The 12,699-nt window shown below is 48.8% G+C and overlaps 1 protein-coding gene across 2 annotated transcripts in view; it reads right to left on the reverse strand.

Moving 5' to 3' along the window:
- The window catches only part of OSBP2 (oxysterol binding protein 2), a 145,343-nt gene extending 134,985 nt beyond the window's left edge, over positions 1-10,358 (reverse strand). For both annotated transcript variants that reach the window (XM_065889691.1, XM_065889690.1), the window contains exon 1: positions 9,703-10,358. In XM_065889691.1, the coding sequence (XP_065745763.1) occupies positions 9,703-10,358 (656 nt within the window). The remainder of the gene's footprint in view (positions 1-9,702) is intronic.
- Between the last annotated feature and the right edge of the window lie 2,341 nt (positions 10,359-12,699).

Consider the following 12,699-nt stretch of genomic DNA (forward strand, 5'->3'; position numbering starts at 1 on the left):
CTATATCTAAAATAGATAACCAACAAGGACCTACTGTATAGCACAGGGAACTCTGCTCAATATTCTGTAATAACCTAAATGGGAAAAGAATCTGAAAAAGAATAGATACTTGTATATGTATAACTGAATCACTTTGCTGTACACCTGAAACTAACATAACATCAACTGTACTCCGATATAAAATAAAACATTTTTTTTAAATTTATGACATTTGAGACCATTGAAACTTTGAACACTAACTGGATATTTGATGATAACAAGGAATTATTGCTAATTTGTTTTAGTTGTAACAATGGTGTTGTGGATATGTTTTTTAAAATCCTCATCCTTTAGAGATACATTCTGAAATATTTACAGGTGATGTGTGATATTTGTGGTTCATTTCAAAATGGTGTGGGATGGGGGCACTGAGATGAAGCAAGATTGGCCAGGAAGTTAATAATTGTTGAAACTGGATAATGGGTGCACGGGGGCTCATTATACTATTGGCTACTCTTATATATGTTTTAAATTCTTTATAACACAGAGTTTTAAAGGTAAATGAAAACAGTGAGCTCTCAATGTCATCACATCAGGATAAGCCTCAGAAAAGGAGCTGAAAAGCTGGGCCATGTGTAGCCCACCGTGGTCACTCCATTTTCCTGGCAATTCAGTGACTCCCCCTGAGCTACTGCATGTTCATGGTCTTTAAAACATGCAGAAAGATTAAAATTACAAAGTGTCTTCTATGGGAAAAAAAAAAAAAAACCTCACTGAAATTTGAGAATCTACAAGTACAAGGGGCTATGCCCAGCCCCTCAGGGGACACTACAGTGGGAAGACACAGCCCCATGCTCTGGTGGGGAGGAGACAGACCAACATCCAGCTAACAGGAGTACACGGCCAAATGACACAACACACAAAGGGGCATCAGAGGAAGGATGGTTCTTCCAGTCCAGCTAATGGCAGGGGAATCCAGGCAGGTCTAGGCTGAGATGACCTGGAATTAGACTGCTCGGCTAGGATGTCTGCAGCAATGAGGAGGGTTCTCCTTGCTGCAGGGGGTGGCAGGTGCAGGGATCTGGAGGAGAGAGTGAAAGGCATGTGGTTTGCAGAGGGGGAATAAGGCGAGTTGGGCAGAAGAAGAGTCAAGGCTAGAGGAAGGAGGGTGGGGAGACCCGACTAGGAAGGGCAGTGAGTGGTGAGCCCAGGGAAGCCACAAACTATAATTTATACTTTAGGAAGACAGCACCTACTGCTGCTTCAAAGGACCACACAATCTGGCAGGTTCCGATGCAAGCACAGCAATGCCACCTGCCCTCTTCTTGGTTTAGGCAATGGCCCAGCAATGCAGATCAAATGGTGTGAGTCGAGATTGTTAAATCAGCATTTGAGGTGCAGGGCTGTGGCTGAGCACATGACGAGGTGCTAAGAGGAGTGAAGCTAAGTGATCAGGACTCGGAGAACACTTAAAAACGGAAACATACGTGGGGAAGAGTCATTCGTAAAAGAAGAAAAGCATACAGCTCCCAGCATGACCCTAAAACTCACTGACAGTTTGCTTCGTGTGTGTGATGAGCCTCCTAAAGCCACATCTGTGGGTGACACCTGGCACATGACTCACCACACATGAAGCTGCCAATTTCAAATTAGTTCAGGGATGTTTCCTACCATCTCCTCCTCTCCACGTGTCAGTATCCAGAGTAGTCTTCCAGGAAACAGGCCCATTTCCTCCGTATCTCTTTCCTCCCTGGGATAAGGAGATATTGATTTTGGTTTAAGGAACCTCACATCCTTTTCACAGGCCTGTCTTTCTTTATTGACATCATTTGCCAACTGCATCCCAGAAGATTACAGGAGGTGTAAAAGCCGCAGGCTTGAATACCCAGCCCCTGGGAGGCCCCACGGCACTGCACCTGAACCCGCTGGCTCTTACTGATGGGCCAAGATGGATGCAGGCCTCCCTCCTCCTCCTCCTCCTCCTCCACCCAGTGGGCTGATGACAGTACATGTGCTTGTCTCCCAAGCTGCCTTGTACATTGTTGGCCCTCAATGACTGATACAACCAAAGCTGCTGTACGCTTGCTGACACAATGTTCTAGACTGCTCGCCGGCCCCAATCTTAGAATAACAGACCCTCCCTGAAGAAGGTAAAAGGGTCAGCAGGAGTTGAAAAACTCACACCAGACACTCCACCAAAGGCACAAAAGGGAAGGTCCTGCGGAGGAAGGAGGTCCATGTGGCGAGTGTACCCTTGTCACTTGCAAACCTGGGCCACCAAAGGGCCTCAGGGGAGGTCTAGGTAAGAAAAGTGCCTGAGAAGCAATCAAGGGCCAACCACATGGGCGGAGACCCCAAAGAGAAGGCCCTCAGCACACAGAGCAGCGGACCATGAGTTGTGTGAGACGCTCTGCAAGCCTGGCAGGAAACAAGAAGCCCCTCTCCACTCAGAGCCAAGTGTAAGCACTTGCTCTCCTTGAACCAGAGTGAGCGCCGGCCCTGACCTGACTGACGTCACTGAAGTCTGCAGGGAGGAAGGAGATGAGCCGGAGACTGCTCATCCTTTGAAAGGCCTGCATCCAAAGCTGGCCCTAAGAGTCTGGATTTGGCAAGCTCCTGCAACACCTCGGGGTTCCCCTAACTGGTAAGCGTGACTGACTACACCCAAACTGCTTGTGCAAACAATGTGTGATCCATGCTGCACACCTGCTTTCCTTCTGGGAGCCTGGACTCTGGGACCGTGCCAGGCAGAGGGTACCCACGTGACAAGACCCCCAATAAAATCCCTGAGTGCTGAGTCTCTACCGAACATCCCTGCTTGGCAATCTTTCACACGTGTGTCACAACCAGCTGCTGGAGGAATTAGCATGTCCTGCATGACTCCACTGGGAAAGGAGCCCTGGAAGCCTGTGCCTCACTTCCCCAGATTTCATCCATTGCCCCTCTTCCCTTTCTGCTTGTGCTTTGCTTCCCTTCACTGTAATAAAGCAGGCTGCGAGCACACATTGAGTCGAGCACTGGGAGTCCTCTCAGGGGGTCATTGAATCTGGGTTAGTCTTGGAGACCCCAACATGGCACCCCAGCAAGGAGTCTCCCCAATGTGAGGTGGGTGGGCGCCTTAGCACCAGCTGAGTCAGCAGGTTGGTGCCGCCCACGAGTTCCCACTTCTTCCCCCATGTAATAGGACAACAAGGAAGAGGCTGCACTCCTCACCGCAAGCGTGAACTGGAAATCGCTCTGACATCACAGAGAACCCCATGTTTGTGAGGGCCTGTTATCCAGTTAGATCTAACATTTTAGGGCAGAGGCCTCACCTCTGACACACAGCCTGCTTCCCACAGGGTCCTGCACATATAACACATGCAAAGCAAACTGTCGGGTGCACATGAAACTAGTTTAAAGAGCTCTGGGATTGTGAAAAGCCCTTTTAAAAGCTTTATCTTTACTCCCCACTCATCCAGTCACTGCCACACTTTATGAAGTGACAAATCATCTTAGGAACACAGAGACAACATGCACAAACCCTTGTAACCCTATGGAAATACAAATGAGGACCACAGATACAAGGCTGTTGGTTCATGGAGGAGCCTATTTCAACACACTCAAATCTGTCAACATAACATATCCAAATAATCTGCATTTCATAACTATCACTTTTCCAGCACTCCTGGCTAAGCCGGCAACCTCCAGCTCATCTTCCCAATCTTATTTCAGCAAACAAGTTTTCAAAACTGAAAACAAATTAAGAAAAGTCCGCATTTGGCACTAACATACTTGCTTTCTGAAACCCCATAAAATTGCAGGCAATTCTCATTCATTCACTCACTCATCCATTCAGACTAACCAAGCTACTGAGGGCATATCAGTGGCAAAGCACCGTGCTAGGCTTCATGTAGAACACGAAGAAGATACCAAACTTGGCCACGGTGTCCCTTTGGCACAAAGCTGTCTGCAGAGATGCCCATACACAAACCCTGTAAACTCCCAAAGGAGGAAGGTGTGGTCCTTAGGTCAGTCTGGGGCTACTATGGATATTTCAAATGGGAAAAACCCAAAGTGGGGGACTGCTAACACAGGGGATGGAACTGATGAAAGAGATGCCTGGAGAAGACAGGCAAATCCAGGGCCCTCAGGGCGGGAGGTGGCACCACACCGGGGACCCTGTCCAGGGCAACAGCTGGAGGCTGGGGCACCAGCTCAGCAGAAGGCAGATCTGAGCCAGGATGTGGCGCTAGGAATGGGGAGGAAGGATGGATGAAAGGAAGGAGACAGGCAGAGCTCAGCAGTTCCACCTGATGTGGGGTGAAGCAGGTAGGAGGCAGCAAGCATGACTCAGAGGTTTTCAGCTATTCATAGAAAGAAGAAGGTCAGGAAGAGGAGCGGGTTGTGGGGGAAAATCATAATTCATGTCACTAGACCTTGCTAAGAATGCACTGTGCTTCTCCAAAACACTCTGCCAGTCCACTCGCAGGCTCTTTGCAACACCCTCGTGTTAAACGTTAAAGAAACGGACTTCAAACCAATGTTTACACATTATCAACTTGGGCATTCCTTTTCAGCCTCCTGTCTGGCCTCACAGTATGAAACACTGGATGATGTTTCAAATTAAAGCTGAATCCAATATAATAAGGCCGCCTTCTGAGGTGGAAACCCCAGTGGCTTAACCTGAAGATTTGCACCTTCAACTTCATGTTTTCAGGGACACTTTGCAACTGGATAGTCTTTTCCATCTCCATCCTTCAAGCACCACCTAAACTGATATTAAAAATACTCCCTGGTGGTCCACTGGTTAAGACGCTGTGCTTTCACTGCTGGGGGTCCAGGTTCGATACCTGGTCAGGGAACTAAGATCCCACAAGCCATGCGGCAAAAAAAAAAAAAGCAGCCACAGACAAAATGAATGGGCATGACTGTGTTCCAATAAAACTTTATTTTAAAAAAAATACTGTCTCCATGACAGTTTGACTTTGACAGTTGGCCCCACTGGAGGAAGGAGTACTTGATCCATTCTAGAGGCAAAGATGTCTTGGCCACCACCCCAAAATGGGCCCAGCTCACCATATGTTCGGTGGGCTTCCTCAGCCAGAGGACTTTCAAAACTTACTTTCACTTCTTCTTTCTTATAGACCCAGACTAATTTCTTTGAGCCCTTCCTTGCTAACTGGCTTTGCCATTCCTACCCATATATCAGTCTGAACAATAATAAATTAAAACAAAACATTTTTGTTTCATATTTTGTTTGAAATCATTTCCTGGGAAATAGATGTCATTTATAATGTCGCCAAACAGGCAACTTGTATACAACAAAACAGAATTTTATTTAATCAAATCAATCTTGTCATTAATGTGGATAAAACTTATGTTTGAAACACTCTTTCTGTAAGGACTTGCTGGGGCTAATACCTTTGAAGTTTCTGCATCATTTATGAATTCTTTCATGTTCCCTGGGAGATGAGAACTGGGGATTAAATTTTTTAAATGGGAACTAACAACCAAAAAAGAAAAAAAAAAAAGACCATATTCCCACAAAACCATATTCCCCTTATTGGTATTCAAATATTCAAACAGGTATGGGATTAAGAGTGCCAGGCAATGGAATAAGAACCTCGTCTCCTGTATTTATATTCCTAGCACATTGTTGGAAAGAAGTAAAAACCTACCAACAATTACCCATACCTCCCAGAAATACTTTCTATATGTGACAGTATTTACAAAGAGCATCTTTTTATTCTTGATAATATAAATTTACTAAGCCCAGCTGTTGGCACTATGTACTTTCTCCCTTAGAATAAACTTGAGCAATCGAATGAGCTTTTCCAGCAAAATCTAGGGCAGAAGCACTCGAGGAAGTGATACTTAATGGAGAAATTCTAATCCAAACCCCCACTGATTATCTATCAAAGTAAAAATAATGGGGATTGAAATGCAGCTCAAGACTACAGTGCAATAACCATTTAATTGGCAAAATCAATGTTGACAATACCAAGTTCTGCAAAGGATAGAAATCCACAAAAATCTCTTTATTTCGTGCCAGTGGGACTATAAATTGACACAACTGCCTTGGAAAAGAGTTTGGCCTTCACATTCTCCACAACCCAGTGATTTCACCCAAGGGGAACGCCTGCACGTGTACAAGCATTTTTGTAGTCAACCATCAAGAGGAGCATGAATAAGTAAAAACTGCATTCACGTCCTGGGCCGTTATAAAGCAGTCAAAATTAGTCCCCCCAAATTGTATGCTGTACAATATGTTTTTTTATAAAGTTTCAAATGGTTGAAATGAACAATGTGTTTTTTTTAAAAATTGCATATAGGTTAGCTAAAACTAAATAAAAAGAAAAGAAAGTGGACAGTGACCAGGATTTGGGATGATGGTTATCTTGGAGCGGGGAAGGCTGGAAGATGGGATCAAGGAGGGAGCACAAGACACGTGCCCACATTTTCTCCAAACACCAGACTTCACTTAATTAAAAGAAAAAAATTAGAGAGTGGTCTTTCCAAAAGGGAAGCTAGCAAGAGAAGCAGCTCTGATTCCTTCCCCAGCTGTCATTCCAGGACTAAAGCTGACTCTACCTGATCCCTAAGGAAAGGAGATCATGAATAAAAGTTCTCTCATTCTGTTTGCAGCTCCGAGCACCTGAATTTGCCTCTATTCCAAGCACACACACTTGTAGAACTACTGAGAACTGGGGGTCTGGGGCAGGTTGGAGGAGGTGACCCATGCCCAGCGCTGGGTGCAAATGGAACCCAGGATAACCTGCGCTGTCAGGACTGGGAGTGGCAGGCCCAAAGGGAGCTCAGTCCTTGAGCCCAGCAGGCAGGACAGCCAGGCCTGGTCTGGAAGGCAGGATTCAGACCAGAAGCAGGGACAGGAGAGTGGTGTCAAACATCTGAAGTGTTGCGAGGCCCGAGGAAGAGCAGACCAAAGCCGTCTTCTAGAAGGCAGAACTGGAGTGCAGGGAGAAGTGGTGATTCCAGCTCCATCTCAGAAGGGCCTTTTCTGCACTTGGAGACTGACTCATCTCCTGTGGCACTGGAGGCCCAGTCCGCAAGCTGGGTGCCTCAGGATACACCACTAAAGTTTGCTCCTTCGGCCTCAGTTTCCCTTCCTCTAAAATGGGAATGAAGACATCTTCGTGGCCGGCCTCACATGGGGCTAAAGGAGGGAGAGGGCTGTACAAATGTCAGGAATCATTCATCCTACCCAAGTGAGTCGAGCAACAATTCTGCCTACCCTGGAATCTAGAAATGTCCACAAATGAAACTACAGAGCTGGACTGTGAAAGCACACAACAAGAAAACTTGTCCCCAACCCCTTCTCCCCCCAAAACCAGTATTTGTCCCCACAACCTTATCAGCAAGCAAGAAGAATTTTTCTTAATTACCCAGAGAATCTGTACTTTTGAGATAATCTTGAAAAGCTAGCTGTCTATACATAGTTATCTTAAGAAAAAAAGAGGGACTTTTTTGCTCTTCCAATTAAAATAAAACAAAAATACATAAGGTCAGATTTTACTTCCACTAGAACTAGGCCTTCCTGCCACTGTGGGACCCTAGACTCATAAACATTACCTTGACCTCAACTACTGACCCCTAGTAGTACCTGGTAAAATGCAGATAACTCAGAAATGCTGAACTCAAGGATGAACAGGCATTAGGACACACATCTGGGACAGGCACAGACTTTGGAGTACAAAGGGCCTAGGTCAGAATCTCTCTCTACTGCCTACCCTGCCCAGTGACTTTGGACAAGCCACATCCTTCTGGCAAAGCTCAGAACTCCTCATTTGTACAATCCTGGAACCCACCTCACAGTGTGATTTCAAGGATGAAATAAATGAACATAACATAAAGCAGAGAGTGTGGTCCACAGTCGACATGCCCTATGTGTTATGTCGCTTGCCTATGAGACAGAGTGACACTTATTTATAGCAAATCATGATGATCCCTATCATTGTATGCCTTGGTGAAATGTTTACACACCTGACGGAGTATGGGAAGTGGGATAAAAACACCATTTGGAAAAGGATCTCTTTTTGCTCAGTTGCCAAATTCTAAGAACACTCTGTCCTGTGATCTGTATGGTGCAGCCAAGTGGGCTGAGGGGCACCAACGACACCACATGAGATGAAACACATTAGAAACACAGGTCAGGGCTTCCCTGGTGGTGCAGTGGTTAGGAATCCACCAGACACGGGTTCGAGCCCTGGTCCGGGAAGATCCCACATGCCGCGGAGCAACTAAGCCCGTGTGCCACAACTACTGAGCCTGTGCTCTAGAGTCTGCGAGCCACAACTACTGAGCCCTCGTGCTGCAACTACAAAAGCCCTCGCACCTAGAGTCTGTGCTCCAAAACAAGAGAAGCCACCGCAATGAGAAGCCCGCACACTGCAACAAAGAGTTGCCCCCGCTCACCGCAACTAGGGAAAGCCTGCCCGCAGCAATGAAGACCCAACACAAAAATAAAATAAATAAAATAAATAAATTTATAGAAACACAGGTCAGCTTTCTCCCCTGCCAGGAATTAAAGACAGTGATCCCCACTTTGAGTGGGAACCATCACTTAAGTTCAGTGGAGCTCCCAAATTCTCAGTGGCATCACAGATTCAACTATCCTCTAGAAGCTGTGCTCCAAAAAGGCGAGGAAGGACCATATAAATGCTCTGGTGGTTGACCTGAAGAGATACTGCCCAGCAGAGTGAAGTGAGCAAAGTGACCCGAGCTTCAGCAAACAGAATGGCAGGGCCCTCCTGTTTGCAATGACAATGGAGCTGTGCTTCTCAAACTGTGGTCCAGAGCAGCATCACCTGGGAACTTGTTAGAAAAGCTGAATCTCAGGCCCCTCCTACACCCACTGCAGCAGAAACTCAGCAAGGGGGCTGAGCACTTGATGTTTCAATAAGCCCTTCAGGGAATTCCAGTGCTCACTCAGGTTTGAGAATTGATAGTATAGAGTGATCAGAGATCTCAAAGTTTAAACCATCCCCAGGAAACATACCCAGACGGCCTTCAGGATCTTTCCCCCTTTCAATCCATTTCAGTGGAACACAGTGTTAGCTATCTCACCACTGGACTTCACTGTTGAATCCCATACTGCTTCTAGAATAAGAAAGGCCACGGTGGGATGCTTCCTGGTTCTCCGCTGAATGCCAAGATGGGCTCCTGAAGGGCAGAAGCCATGTCACATGCGTCTGTGAGCCTGCTGTGCCCCCAGGCCAAGGCCCAGCAACCAGCAGGCACCAGGAAAAGTGGGAAATAGTCTGACCAACTGAGGAGGGAGCAGGAGCCCTTCCCATGAGTGGGTCCCAAGGACTGAACAAGGTTACTGTCCCCCTCAGTCCTTATACAGTGATCTTAGCTCCTGAACCAGAAAGCTCCTGAATCAAGGACTTTGGGGGCTGACTCTGGCTGGCTGCTCCAGGTCCCACAACTACCAGGACCAGAGGGGTCCCGAGGTCCCAAATCACTCCCTCACTCCAATGTCACTGCTCACTCCCTAGACCCAAGCTTGCCAGAGGTCATGTCCACAGGGGCTCCCCTGCCTGAGGTCAGGGCCCCAGCCCTTGAAGGTTGGCCAGAGGCATTATTTCTCCTGCTGGAGTGCGAGTTCCCAAACATCTCCAGGCCAGTGGCAGTGCCCTCCAACTCTGGATGCCCTCTGTCACCATGGCTGCAGCATCACCACCCTCCAAACTCAGCCAACCCACCCTGACACTTCCATACCTGTAGTAAGACAGGAGGCCGTTGCTGAGCACGAACCAGCGGCGCTGGTAGCCCTTCAGGTAGTTGGTCCACTTGAGAAGCCAGCCCTTGAAGCTGTCCAGAGGAAGTGAGACCATCGGGAGAGCGGAGGGCGTGCCACTCCCTGGCACTGGAGCCCCAAGATGTGTCTTCACCTGCCCTGGTCGCGGGGCCTTTGATGCCGGCAACAACCCGGACTCGAGTTTGGTCAAGGGCACGCTCCCCACTACTGGCCCCAGCGCCAGCACCTGCTCGGATGGGGCCTTGGTGAAGGGCCCAGCCCCCAGGCTTGAGCCCAACTCTTCCAGGTGACCTGAGCCGGTCCCCAACCCCTGCAGCAGTTCCAATTCCTGTTTGAACCCTGGCCTTGGCTCAGACATCTTCCTGGACTCAGGCTCCGATCCTGGCACCGGCTCAGAAACTGGCTCCGACACCTGTTCTGACACCAGATCCCGTTTGGGCTGGGGCACCGCCTGGTGCTGAGGCTTGGGCTCCGGCTCGGAGCCGGGCGTGGAAGCGCTCATGCTCGGCGCCGCCGTGTGGCAGGACAGGCAGGGGACAACCGTGAAGAACGACGAGAGCCCGCGGGAGCGGCCGCCACAGCCACCGCCTCGGCACAGAGCGGCCGCTTTCCCCATGGAGCCCGTCGACCGGAGCGCGGCCGAGCCGGGGGGAGGGGGGAAGCGAGAGGCGGAGGCCTGGGGCGGGGCCGGGGGCACCGTCACGAGCGCGCGGCGGGGACGCGCGCGGGTCTCTCCGCTGCCGGTGCGCCCCGCGCCGCCTTCGCCAGCATGCTCCTGCACCCAGGCGTGCAGCGGGCTGGACTTGGACCCTCGTCCCTCCCTTGCGTCGCCAGCTCCCGGCTCCGGGGCTGGCGCTTGGAAGGCGCCCAGTAAACGCTTGTGGGGCGAGAGCTCGGCGAGCGGGCGACGCGGAAGGGACGGCGCGCTTCGAACCACCATCCCTGCCTGCGCCCCAACCCGTGCCAGGCGCTGTGGGAACAATGATGAATGCGGAGCCCGCCGGCTCCCAGCGCAGCTCTGTTCGCGGGCCCCGCGCCAGAGCTCCCCGCCTCTGACCCGGGCAGGTTCGCTCCCCAAAACCCAGAACATGCGCCCGAAGCGCAGGGGCCCAGCCGGATGACGCTAAAAGCTGAGGAGGACGCCCACCGCCCCCCATGGCAGCCATTACCTGTCTATGGGTCCCTCCCGCTGCCACCAGGCTCAGGGGCCCGAAGCCACCGCCCCACCACCTGGGCCAGCTGGCCTCTGCTTTAGCCAGGGCACTTCGCCGCAAGTGGCAACATAGTTCAGGCTCTCTAAAGGAATAGAGAAAGAGTTTAGTAAGCCGAGCGTTTTAGTACAAGGAACGCATCCAAAAGCGAAGTTCTTGGAGCTCCTGGACATGCCTGGGTAACCTTAGCTGGCGGTCTGTGAAGATGCTGCAGTAGCCTGTGGAGTTTTACCTGTCTGTGCATTTTCCTGGGGGAAGGTCCCTAGTTTCCATGGGATTCCCAAAGGAGTCTGTGATCCCAGAAAGGTTAAACATCACTGATTTTAAAGAATCTATCCCGGGCTTCCCTGGTGGCACAGTGGTTAAGAATCCGCCTGCCAATGCAGGGAACACGGGTTAGAGCCCTGGTGTGGGAAGATCCCACATGTTGCAGAACAACTAAGCCTGTGCGCCACAACTACTCTGGAGCCTGTGTGCCACAACTACTGAAGCCCGCGTGCCTAGAGCCGGTGCTCTGCAACAAGAGAAGCCACCGCAATAAGAAGCCCGTGCACCGCAACAAAGAGTAGCCCCCGCTCTCCGCAACTAGAGAAAGCCCGCGGGCAGCAATGAAGACCCAACACAGGCAAAAATAAATATAAATAAATATATTTTTTTAAAAAAGCCCAGAAAAGTTTGATCAACACCATGTTTTTCATGCCATTTGCATTTAAGCATCTTGGGGTGGGGTGTGCAAGCTCCGTTTAGCCACAGCTCCCACCTCTGCCTATTGTCCTAAAGCCACGTGCACTGACCTCCCTAGCCCCTGAACACATGTGAGCTTGTGATCACCCCAAGGGGTTAGAACATAGGTTTCTTTAAAATATTTAACTGGTTTCTAAAACTTTGAAATTGTAATGTTTGCACTATATAGAACTGAAGTATACAGGATATATAATGAAAGAAGAACTCCCCTCTTCCTCCTCTCTGGGGCTAGTGTGTTGATAGTTTCTACACATCTTTCCAGAAATGTTCTAAGAGAACAGGTCCTTAAGATGAAGTGTATGGTTTTCATAAATTATACGTAAATTTTAAGTGTAAGTGCCAATTTGTGGTAGGTTTCATCATAATCTTAAAGGGGTCCATGATCCCTCCACATTAAGGACCACTGACACTGAGACTTTTAGCTCAGGGTATCTGACAAGAACCCATGTTTGCCTTCCATCTTTCTTGAGACCCAAAGAGACCACACTGAAACAAAAGTATAAAAAATTCCAAAAGTACTAAGCATTCAACAGCAATAGAAATAGAAAGAAGACTTTATTTAACAAATGTTCATTGAATTCATATCATATGCCAAGTCTTCTTCTAGGCCCTGATGATTGAGCAGTGAAAGAAATCTGACAAAAATTCCTGCCATCCTGGAGCTTACATTCTAGTAAGAAGAGACAGAAATATACCAAATAAATCATTTAGAAGGTGACATGCCATGGAGAAAAAAAGAACAGTTAAGAGGGCTTGGGAAGGCCATGTTGGGAGCATTTCAATTTTAAATAAAGATGGATCACTGAGGGAATTCCCTGGCAGCCTGGTGGTTAGGACTCCAAGCTTCCACTGCAGGGAGCGCGGGTTTGATTCCTGATCGGGGAACTAAGATCCCGCACGCCGTGCGGCATGGCCAAAAAAAGAAAGAAAGAAAGACGGATCACTGATGAATGAGAGATTTCAACAAGTGCTTAGAATATGGAAAGAGGATGAGAACTCTTA

This window comes from Phocoena phocoena, chromosome 13, assembly GCF_963924675.1.
Source record: "Phocoena phocoena chromosome 13, mPhoPho1.1, whole genome shotgun sequence".
NCBI classification, from domain to species: Eukaryota; Metazoa; Chordata; class Mammalia; order Artiodactyla; family Phocoenidae; genus Phocoena; species Phocoena phocoena.